The sequence below is a fragment of the Thalia democratica genome, chromosome 1 (genome assembly GCF_965202585.1).
Source record: "Thalia democratica chromosome 1, ktThaDemo2.hap1.1, whole genome shotgun sequence".
In the NCBI taxonomy this organism is placed as follows: Eukaryota; Metazoa; Chordata; class Thaliacea; order Salpida; family Salpidae; genus Thalia; species Thalia democratica.
This window is the reverse complement of record NC_139165.1, coordinates 43,240,158-43,252,993: the sequence shown is the minus strand read 5'-3', so window position 1 is coordinate 43,252,993 and position 12,836 is coordinate 43,240,158. Positions and strand designations below refer to the sequence as shown.

The window sequence follows — 12,836 nt, the reverse complement described above, 5'->3', positions numbered from 1 at the left end:
AAAAGTTGATTGTTTTTAAAGAGCTTATTTTTATCTTTTTACTAACAAATGTACAATAATGTTATAAATCTTAGTAACACTATTTATAAGTAGAACTTAAGTTTTTGAGTTAATACAAGAAAAAATCTAACATTCAAAATTGCTTTTAACAAAACATGTGAAACGCTTTACTATTACTTATAAAAGAAAGTTTTTTAAGCATTTAAAATAAGAAATATTTAGTATTTTAAATTCATGTTTTTTTTTATAATATTTTAAAAGTTAAAGCTAATATATAATTTTCTATAACTTAACTAATACAAATATAGAGTTAGAGTTTTATTTAAAAAAAATAATTTTTGTGCTCACCGAGTTTTTCATTCATAATAATATATAATTAATAAAACACACAGTGTGGTTCAGGGGCGTGTCTAGACATTTTTCAAAGGGGGTTCACAATTTTTTATCGTTGTTAATTTGCCGCTTAAGTACACATTTCTTAGCTATGCACTGCCAGATAAGTATTCATTGTGCGTACTACGCAATATATAGCAAACTACTTACAATTTTTTCTTTCAAATTTTAAACTCCTTACATTTATGTATCTATTTAAAATATAAATGGTTTTTCAATTAATTTAATCTAGAAAAATTACAATGTATAAATGTTGTGGCTAACAGATATACAAAATTAAACAATTTAAATAAAGTTTGAAAATTCACTTTAAAAATGTGTAGACTTATACAATTAAATTAAAATACCTTTAAATTACAATAAAATGTTTGCCTGATGGTGCAGCGATTCTAATGATGTTTTGAAATCTCTCTAAGTTGAAAATTTCAAAAAATCAATAATAAATTTTATAGCCAACAGATATACAAAAACAAAATAACTTATATAAAATAAAATAATTAAATGATAAAAGAATAAATTGCTAGGTTGTGTAGTGGTCTAAAGATAATTTTTAAAACGCTCTGAATTAAACTTTTTAAGGTTCAAAAGCTTCACAGAACATAATTAGGTTATGCTTAACTTTAGGTGAGCACCAATATCAAGCTGAAATTATAACACATTCGATACCTTATTTAACCACAATTTTAAGCTTAAAAAAATGATAGTTTGTTTTAAAAAAGCTATATAAACACATAGTAAAAACTAAATTTTTATATTATAAACCAAAAAATTTAACCAATTTTGATTTACAATATCATAATCAATATAAACTATTGTATTGATATAATCACTTTATATTGTAAAATAAAAGCGATTAAATATTAAAGTTTTGTTAATTTATGATAAATAAGTTTAATTTTATTCATATATTTATATTTAAAAAAAAAACATTTTTAGCTTAAAATTTTGGTCAAATAAGACATCAAATGTATTATAATTTCAGCTTGATATTGGTGCTCACCTAAAGTTAAGCATAACCCATTATTATATACAATCAACTAAGTAAAATAAAACTTTAGTGGTTATATTGGAAATATTTTAAGTAAAATTGTACTTACTAGTTGAAAAACAATACTTAATCTTAAGTTGTTTACAGTAAGTAACAACTTTTAATGAAAACTAAGAGCATATTAGTAAAATGTTTCCCAGAAAAAAAGTGCAAATTTAAAACTTTTACCTATTATGACGTCACAATAAAATTTTATTTAGAATCTATTTCAGCTGGGCAAAATAGAGCATTTTTTGTTAAGGAAACTTAATAATCTTTCACTGTTATAAATTCAACATTCATTATTCAAAGTTTATCAAATAACAAAAAAAAAGTCAATAAACAACGTTAAAGTGATATTCTAAAAATCTTTTTTTTCTTTTTTCTTTTTTTTTTCAGGGGGTTAACAGGAAACCATTCAAAACACGCCCCTGGTGTGGTTGAGTTACAAGTTTGTCTTCTCAAAATATATATGAGTTATGCTTGATACTTTTCATATATTTATTGATGTATTCAAATACATATACTGATATATATGATAGATTTAGTAACTTAGAGAAAGTTTATTAAGTTTTTATGTCGACAAGAATGTTTTTGTAAAAGTAAACATTTTAGCTTTAGAGTTTTTATCACACTAGTGATAGAAAATTATTTCCAAAAATACATAAATTTACTTTAAGAGTACAGGTTTGAGGCATTTAACACAGGATATTTCAATTATGCCTTAAGCTAAACTATATTGTTTCAATAAAAAAAAATCAATTAACTTTATGGTTTCGAAAATTAAAAAGCACTTTATTAGATATAACACAATATAAAACTTATGTATTAAAGTATTAACAGAAAAAAGCATGATACATAAAAGCAAACTGTTCATCAATTAACTACTTAGAATTAGATTATAAAGTTTTGTTTTTGATCACTTTATACTAACTATATTTTAACTTCGCTTGAAATTCATAAACCTAGTATGTAACTTAATCTTAAAATTTTTTTGCAAATCACTTTAACGAAAACATAATATTTGAATAATTTATAATTTTAATTGTAGTGGACTATTATCTATAAAAAAATTGAGCTATTTTTAAGACAGTGTAAGGTTTTTAGTGTTTTTCACTAATAAAAAACTTATATAGCTATGATATAAATTCTTAAATAATTAATTGTAAAAATAATTTATACCATAGCTATATAAGTGTTAAACAACGTAGTACTCTAGATATAAGTACTAACAATCTACCTTAAAAAGAGCTATTGATTTGAAAAACTAGTTTTATAGATCAGAAACATTTTGAAAAAGTTAATAGTATACATTACGACTATTTTAATAAAACGTTTACTGTGCAATTATGTAGCTTTTTGTTTAGATTTAGCTAACAATTTAAGTTTAAAAATTGCAAACAAAAAAATACTTATAAAATTAGTTAGAAAGATATGTAAAAAATGAATATAAGTAACTTTTTATTTTTATCTTAATATGATGAAGCTTTTCTTGTACACTACATAAAGGTATGCTTCAGTTGTTATAAAAAGTGTGAACTTTATTGTTATTTATTTTCCAAGAAGAATTTTGCAGACACCATGATAAAAAGTTGGCATCTACTTCATTGATACTTCGTCATGTATGAGTGGTTTTGACTAAAAACCTCGAATTACTACTAAAAGCTTATGATTAAATTTATAATTTCTTTTAACATTAGAAAAAAGACATTACATTTAGTTAAAATTCAGTACGTTAAATTATAAAGCTTTTGAGTGTAATTGTATTACACGCTTTGGATGGATTAATATTAGAAAAACACATAACTTAGTTATTCAATGTATAAAGTTTATTTACACGAGTTGAGGTAAAGTACTTCGTTATTTTGAAATACCATAATTTGATTATAACTTAGCAGCAATAGACACAGTTTAAAACAAAACAAAACTTCATTAAAACATAAATACAAATGTACTAAAAGTTATCAATACAAAAAACTTCATAGTTTAAAACATGTACTTTCACACTCAATAAAAGAAATAAGCAATAAAAGTGTGTAAGAAATAAAGTAGCTTTATTTAAACTAGAATATAAAAAACACAAATTTTACTTAAAGTTTAATTGATTTTTGCTTTTTTTTTAACTGTTAGATTTATGTAAAGCATTAAATCAAAAATATTTCAATATTAGGTAAGTCAGGAAAAAGTTGCTTCATAAATAAATTAGTAAATTAACAAAAAAACTCATATTGTTTTTTTATTAGATATCAAAGGGATTAACTTTTGTAAATAAATATTTAACTTAATTTGACACAACCGGTTCAAATTTTAAAACATAAATTATTATAACAACTTATACTTTTGGCACAAGAAAGCTTTTAATTGAAAACTATTTTGAATCACTTCTAGTTAAAAAGAGGTGATATGGTACCATTGAGAGGTGTTCACAAAGTTTTAATTTTAACTTTAAAAAAAAAATGACTAAAAACGATCACAACATTTAAACTATTGAAAATTTTCTACTTGTTACTAGTTGTTAATCTCAAACTATTATTTTATTTACATATCAACTATTCAACTAGCTTGTCACTAGAGTGTTTCCTCCCTCCCTGTCCAGTATTTCATAAACGTTCGCCACAGTGGACTCATCAAAAATCGTCCTTACCAGCTCGGTGGTAAGCTCGTTCAAACTTAATGGTACTTCGAAGCGCATGTGCGGGAAATTTCGGGGAAATTTTCCTTGAGGCTCGAAGCAGCTCACGACGACCACCTTGGCCAATTGGCTCATCACTGCGCTCCTCACTGCCAGCTCTTTCGTTTCCGTTATTACGTCATATTCGTAATCGACGAAAACCAGAGTGAAGCTGTCCTCCTCCGCCGACTCAAGGACTCTGCTCAGCCACATTTTCGTGTCCACAGACTGGACCATCGACCACAGGTTGCATTCGACCCGCTTGCAGGAAGGTAGGACTTTTTGGCCGGAACTTATACGAGGGGGAGTGACTATCCGGTGGATGTTGGTGGACAGCAGCTGAGCGAACTGCCTCGACTTTTGCGCGCGCTGTGACGTCATAGTGGGAGCCAGAATGATCAGGAGCTCCGACTTTTCGTCGAGCAAGCTACTTTTTGTAGAATCACCTGAAAAAAATGTTAAAACTGTTGATTCATTACTTTTTTGATTTAGTACATTTTTTTCATTAATATTTTTAATTAAATGTTTAGTTTTGTAGTTTATTTCTAAAGAATTTTTAAGTATACAAAAAAGAAAAATGGTATATTTAAAAATTTGGAATTTTTTTTAAAGTGTTACAGCAAAATCACACTAAGAGGCGATACCCTGGTTTAGAATTTTTTAATAAGATGAAGCATAATTTTTTTTTTAATTTTACCTTTAAAGTTAAAGATAGTAATTTAGTTAAATAAAACAAGTTTAGACCGTATTTGAGTTGTAAGCAAATGAGAGTTCTAAAACTTAAAATACTATTAGAAGTTCACATTTAAATTGTAACGTAGTTATATAATATCTTAATACATTACAACAACTAAATAAATTTGCTAAGGATTTTTAAATTTTTAAGGTTAATCACAAAATCTTTTATTCATAATTGTTATCGTTTATTTGATATATCATTACGCTAGTACAGGGGTCGGCAAACTGCGGCCCGCGAAGGGTAAATCTGCGGCCCGCGAGCACGTTATTTTTTTGAATGGAATGCGGCCCGCGAAGTAAAGTTTTATGGCCCGCGAAAATGTAATTGTAGCCCGCTGAGCAAAAATATATTTCAATGTTAATTTATTTTGGTAACTCGATTTAATTTGACTAGTTTGGTTTTAAGTCTCTGTATAACATTTTAAAATAACTAGAAGAAATTACTGCTTTAGTTTAAAAATGTGAAAAAGACAGATTTGCATTCTAACAGGATATTTTTCCAAGTTTCATAATAACTTCTTTTACACAACACCAAGTAATTATCTGAAAAAAGAGTGTAAAGAGTCCTTGAATTTAATAAGTTAGTTATATAATACCTTTTTATTAAATAAACTAAATGCAAATGTTTTCCATTTTGTATAAAAGTAATGCACAGTAATTAACTAAAGTATCATTTCTTTATAGCTTAGATATTCTTTTCCACTGTTTTTTATACCTAAGTTTCTTTTATAGATTTTTTATATATAAATTTTATATTTTAGTGTAAAAACATTTAAAATAACGTAGTAATAAGAATAAGGTTTATTCAACTTTTATTTTGACTCATTTTAATTTTTTAGAAGTTTCCTTGCACTTAAATTAATTTAAATGCACACCAACTTAAAAAGATGCTCATATTTTAAACCACTTTTTATTTAATACTTTAGTTAGTTTAGTTTAGTTTATGCATAATTTTCTAACATTGTTGTTTCTACATGTAATATCTAAATTTGTACAGACACATTTTAAACAATATATATTACATAGATTAATATAGTTTTTGTCAGGTATACATTATCATTTTTCAAACATTGTTTTTGTCAAACTAAGTTAACTTTTATGCCTTGCATATCAATACACACATTTGTTGTTTTTTGGAGCTACCTAATTAATATAAACTAGACTTAGGGATGGTAAATTTATCAAGTTTGTACATTGTTAATCAAAATAGTTCAAATTCAAGCAAATAAACAACTAAACATTGACACACACTCAGACTATCACTATTTGAAGACTTCAAATCTCAGGCCAACTAAGTCATTTTATAAGTTTTTGGCTAGAATTGTTTTTTGTATACAAAAATATCAGAAATGTTTTTTTTGACTCAGGTTGGCTTTTTTGCTTGAAAGAGTGGCAAATTAAACTTATGATGTAAGTTTTGCTCAACCCACATTGTTAGTTTAAGTTATAATATATGTTAAATTTTAAGTCTTGCAGCTGATATAATTCAATATATTATTCATAATATTGTGTACATTTAAGTGTGAACAATCAGTGTTGCCAAAAAACTTGAATCCCGAAAAGCTTTTAACTTGAAAATTTATGCTTAAAAATTCTGGAAAAAAACTTGAATTTGAGAATTTTTGAAAAAACCTGGAATTTCAAACAATTTTCACATGTAAAGTAATGAAATTTCGATTTGACACAAAAAATTTAGCAAACAAACATTTCTTTATTAAAAAATATATTAAAGTAGTTTAACAGTGTTTTTAATATTGATATATTTTTTAAGAAACTTTTTAAACTTTAATTAAACTTTATACTAAAAATAAAAGAAGGAATTGTACTTCTAAAAACTTTGTATTGGTGCATTGCACCTTAACTTGTAAAATTTCACCGATTGTTGTGCTTCGTGTTGGAACTAAACCAAGAAATTCTACTAAAATGTCAAAGTTAGTAAAAACATCTCTAATAAAAATTCTCAGATGAGCAATAGTTTTTCTATCAGTGCTCTCATGTTAACATATTGATAAAAGTCCTAAATTGGTTTATGCGACTTTATAACCTTAATGCATTTCCTAAATACGACTTTTTGTTGTCATTGAAGAAATAAACAAAACTTTTTCATTACTGCCAACATAAATTCTTTAAAAAAGTTTTCAATTATAAACGGTATATCATTTGAAATAAAAAAATTTCTTCTTTATAACTTGCCTTAACAATTTTTTTCTGATAATTCTGTAGTTACTGAAGATAATCATGTGCTTTGTTGGAACTGACTTTGGTAATTTGTTTTTTTATCGTTTCTCGCAATAACTCCTAACTAACGTTTTTTTTATTTTTGTAGCTCGTCTTATATTTTACAATCAACATTTTTAAATGCAATATTCTTATTGCAGATAAAGAATTGCTATAATGCTTAATAAAAAATAAGTTTTTCTATTTCGCTAATGACTCATTAAAGTTTTATACTTTTGTTAAAATTGCTTAAGAAACTTAATTGTCCATTCCAGCTGACTTATAATTCTTTTGGCACGTAATTTATTTACTGTTAATAACTTTCGTTATTTCTTTATGCTGTGGACTTTGTTTTAACTGGGTTTCTACACAAACAGGCTATTTTAAAAGCTTGAAAACTCAGGTTTATGTGAAACTTTTATTTCAAACACTTAGAAGAAATCTTTTAATTCCCAGAATAGTTTTTATGACTGTAGTGTAGTTTACTAATTGTAGTTTTTTTCTTGTTTTCTTACACTTTGTGTACTTTTTGATGGTGATGATATTTTTACTAGGTATTTAAGCTTAATTAACAACGATTTATTAGTTTTTTCAACTTTTAATAAACTTAGGCTGGTTTTATACAACTCAGACATTTTTGCTTTTTAAGTGGCAACTATGTAAAAGACTAGTTACTAATAAGATATTTTATTTAAGTATTCGAGAATTAATAATGTTAAAGAATTTGTTCTAGCTTTCTGGAATACAAACAGGTATTAATTTTATTAAGCTAACTAATTACTAGTTTTTTTAATTAATGTAAACAATTTAACACACAAAAACTTTTTTTTGAAGTAAGTATTCTTAGTAATATGACAAATATATAAAAGTAACCCACAAATTATCTTTCAAGTTTGTTTTTTATAGAGAGTAGGTTGTAAGTAAAATTACAAAAGTATAAAGTTTAACCTATTAAGTGCTTATGAAAGTACATAGTTTATTAACACTTAAGTACATTAGTCAATGTAAATTTTATTCTAATAAATATTTATTAAAATAAGCATTCTATGTACAGCTAATAATTATTTAAAATGATAAGGTGAATAAAAGTAAAACTTTTCTCTCGTGTGACTAAAACTAAAACCAAAAGATTATTCAAATGTCACCAAAACTAAAACTTTGGCCCGCGAAGACTTCGTAAACTTGAAATTTGGCCCGCGACCACCAACTGCCTGCCAACCCCTGCGCTAGGATAAACAATACGCTCTAATAATAAAATGCTATAAAACAGGCATGTTTTCTTATAGATTTAAGTTGCATTTTTATTTTAATTTCTAAATAGCTATTAAAATTTCAGTTATTACGTAACTTACATCTGTTTATTACAGAATTTTTCCTCTTAGAACTGAAGAACTTCTTTAGTTTCTTTCTTTGCAAGAATACGGTCATTATAAGTATGAAAAAACAAATTGTAAAAACAATTATTGATAGCACTTCTGTTAAAAGAAAAAACAGTTACTACAAGTATTAAAAAAGTTACTTGACGTCAAAACGGTTGTTTGAGGTTTCTTTAAAATGAGTTAGCAGCCTAGTTCTTACAAAAAATAAAAAAATAGTTTGACCGTTGTTATAAAATAATTAAGCTTTAGTTTCTCATAGGTATGATTACATTTTAAAGTACCTAAAAACGTTGTTTCAACATCTATTTTGTGCCTGATTTTTTCTTACGAAACTAGGATAAAAACTGTAATTAATTTTGTTACGTAAACGATGCTAATTAAGAGTCACTTTAGAAATGTAAAGCTTAACAAACCAACACTTTGATGACCATGTTAAACTATTAAATGTCTTAAAAAACACTGACTTGTATAGTTGTTGTAGACGACACCTGAATTTTCGTTGTGGTTTTTTTGAAGATCTCTGCCCATGTTATCGTGATAAAACTCTGTTAGCAGAATTATGTGAATCAAACAAGTGCTGAGCAACTATAATTTATCAACAGTTAAAAAATTTAAAACACTTTTGAAAAGTATACAATTTTATAATTACTTTTTTAAAAGTGATAAAATTTGTTTGTAAGTTACTCTTATCATCAACAAAAAAACATTTTTATCTTATTTATGACAAGTAACAAACCGTAATCTTTTCCTCTACGCTTAACATTTTCTATATAATCAATGTATATATCATACAATTCCTTCTCTGTTTAAATTTTCTTTTATCAGTTGTGTTCAGATCTTATCTTTAAGAATCAAGTTAAGTTAAACATTGTTAAAAATAAATTCAATGATTACAAACCGTTGTTTACAAAACCTATAAGACGAGTTTTTATTGTTCTTATGGTTTTTTTTGGCTAAGAAATAATAACAAATCTATGCAAGACTAAAAGTCATTATACATAGTTTTTCAATGTTATAAGTAAGAAAAGCATAAAAGATCATTAAAAAATTTTGATGCTTACCTTCTTTTTTAGACCGACAAACTTCCATAGGATATTTTTTTAATATTTTGTCTGATGGGCATCCTTTAGAATAAAAAATGTTCAATTTAAAAAACATTTGAATCAAACAAAGTTTCTTAGTTTATATTAAAAACAACAAAAGTATCAATATTTGTATCAATAACAGTGTTAATATTAATTAAAAGCTTTAAAGCCTATAAAACTTACATAAAATATTAGTTTTGTTAAATTTCAAATCAAAACATCACTTAAGTTAAACTGTGCAAAATAAAGTCGTTTTATGGCCCTATTTCTGGTAGATTTACAAGCTAATAATGTCGTGTTGTTAACTAATTAGTTTGTTCTATTTTTAAATTTAGTCAAGTTATCTTAGATATGGTTTTTGTATACTGATAATGCTTACAAGTAAAACTATATAAAAGACCATACCTACAAAAATAATTAGTTAAAACTTTTATATTAAAGTAACAACAAAAAAGTTAATCAAACTTCAAAGATTATTTAAACTGTTCACTAATTATTCAATATATTGTTTTCAGTTTATTATTTAGAAAGAGCTTTTACGAAGAAAAGTAAAATATGTATACTTTAAATAATTAGAATATGACAAAATAAAATTTAGAATTTTTAAAATTCATATAACTTTTTTTCCAAGGTTATATAATCGGCGTATGAGTTCGTTTGATAAATCAATATTGGTAAAATGATTTATTTTATGAGATGTGTTAGTCGAAAAACGCAAGTTTTGTTACATTATCAAAATTTTGCAGTCATGTAGAAAAGCAATTTTGCTAACACAATTTAAAAACTGAAAATTAAACTTTTTTACTTTGATTTACTTTTAAAATTTTTGTTTTTAAATTGATGTTTTACTTATGGTAAACATAATTTAATAATCTAAAAGTATAAAACGCTAAAAAGTGCTATTTTTAGACATGATGTTAAGCTGTTCTGGTGTGCTACTCGATAACCAAAAGATATTTTTGTATACCAGGTCCTTGGACCAAACTGTTTGAGCGTATTTTTTGTCGTTCATTAAACAACATTCATAAGGTAAAAAAATTCTACTTAAAATTAAACAGTGATAAACACAGAATTTGAAATTAGTAAAAATTACACAGTTAAATATTACTTTATTAACTAAACCCGGTGCTTAGTTTAAATTTTCAAACTATGCAATACAAATATAAAAAAAGAGGATACTTTGATTTATTTGTAAAACATCTATACATATTTGAAATACATATATAATAAAACAACTTGATAACGTGGTTTATACTTTTTAGTTTATTAAGCATTAGTATGTGTCAACCTACTTAATTTATTTGTTTGAACAAGTTTTCACTTTTTAAAGAACTTTAAGCATTTGTTAACCAACTTAGTTCATTTTTTAACAACTTTTTATAAACTTTTAAGAACTTTTAGCTAGTGTTTACTAAAAACGACGCTTGTACTCATTATCTGTTAAAAAACTTTAGCATGTGTTAACTTTCTTAATAACTTTACCAACCTGGAGACGTGACATCCGCAGTAATGACACTGTTGACCTGATTATTTTCTCCAATGTACATGGGCAGCGATTGAAGTGTCACTATGTAGTTGCAGTTGGGGTGAATTGCGTGTTCCGGGTGTCTACCGTACCCCTCGTATGTGAAGTACGTCTGGAAAAGTGACATTAGTTTAAATATAATTAATTGTAACATAGTACAAGTTATCCGCAACTTATCGATAATAAGTGTCATGAAAATAAAATAAAATAAGATAACTTTTTTCCCCTTGTCGTTTTGTCAAAAATCATGTACGTTGCAAACAAAGTTTCAAACTGTATAATTTTATCACCATTTCTTAATGTTTCCAAGCTGCTTAAAACAATTTTAAATGATTTTTTTATGGAATAATTTGACTTTTATTTACCATAAATAATTTGCGACTAGAACATTTACAAAACAAAGTGAAAAAGAGACTAACAGTGTCATTAGAAGAAGTTGAAGTAATTTTTTTATTGTTTATGAAAACAACAAATTTAAATCCTGATAAGTGCCCGCCAGGAACAATGTTGATGTAGTATCCTTCAACGAAATCGATGATATGAGACGCTGTTTAAAATAAACTTATTCATTTTTTTTTATTTACAAATATTATGTACTCTTTCTGTATATTGATAAAAATAATCAGTAAGATTAAAGCATTTTACTTTGATTGCTGATTTTACCAAAATAAGATATTTTTAAAGAAAATTACTTTTAAATCACGTTATTTTACATTCCTAAAACCTAAAAAACAGTAATTTAGAGTAAAATAACTGCTTACATTATTAAGTTTATATTAAAGTATGATATTTGAAAACACGTAAACCAAAAAAGTATGAATCTTTAACTATCTAGACAGAATCAATTAAAAAAATTTGTATTCCTCTTTATCAACTACTATATTACATCAGTATTAATATACAAACATACTGTTTTAAAGGAAATATTTTCCAATTAAATGTATTATATTTAACTCCGTATATATCTTTCAAACTAATATATTTTTTGCACATAAAGTGTCTGTACATTTGCATAGAGCTAAAATAAATTGAAAAGTTTTACTATAGAGAAAAACGTGACTGTAGTAAACTATACAGTTGCCAATTTTTAGTATTGCTTGTCATTCAAATAAAAAAAAACCGTTTATTTTATAAATAGCAATGAAGACTGTGATGGCATGTAAATTTAAAGCTCTTGAACATTTTACAATCAGATAATTGAAATTAAAAAAATTCTTAACTTTAAATATTTAGCATGTAGCTTAAGGGAAGATCTTCAAATTTTCCTTTAAATTTTTCTTTTTTTCAGGGTTTCTTAGAGAGTGTATAAGTATATTGATCTTGTGCTACAAGAACATGTGTATTCTACTCGAGAAAAAGTTTTTCTCCAGGTTTTTTAAGTTTAGATTTAGAAGAACAGTGTCTACTTAATTTTTATATTTCTATCAAAAAGCTTTATTGCTTTAAACCAGCGGTTCTTAACCTTTTTTCATGTTTTATCCCTTTTTGGAAGTTTTTTAACAAATTTACTCCTTTTTGGAAGGTATTTACCAAATTTAACCCCAGTATATAAAAAAGTGTATAATACTGATCAAAAACGAAATTGAAATTTAAGCTTATTAGACGTATAAAATCGTTAAATTTTAAGTTTTTATTCAATCTAAAAAAACAATTAAATACTAACTTATAAATTAAAAAGACAATTGGTAAACATTAATCTACATAATTTATAGTTGAAGAAAATTTACCCCAGGTTAAAAATCCATGCTTTAAACTAAATTTAGATTTGCAAATTTAAACAGTTAAAGCTAGACAGCAAAAT

The 12,836-nt window shown here is 25.6% G+C and overlaps 1 protein-coding gene across 1 annotated transcript; it reads right to left on the bottom strand.

The window, feature by feature from the left end:
* Window positions 1-3,977: 3,977 nt before the first annotated feature.
* Window positions 3,978-12,507, bottom strand: LOC145836200 (uncharacterized). Its single transcript, XM_082944021.1, has 8 exons — window positions 12,498-12,507; window positions 11,455-11,582; window positions 10,997-11,147; window positions 9,487-9,549; window positions 9,162-9,227; window positions 8,890-8,970; window positions 8,399-8,521; window positions 3,978-4,537 (listed from the first exon to the last, which is right to left on the bottom strand). The coding sequence occupies exons 1-8, from the start codon at window positions 12,505-12,507 to the stop codon at window positions 3,978-3,980; spliced, it is 1,182 nt and encodes a 393-aa protein (XP_082800147.1).
* Window positions 12,508-12,836: the final 329 nt, after the last annotated feature.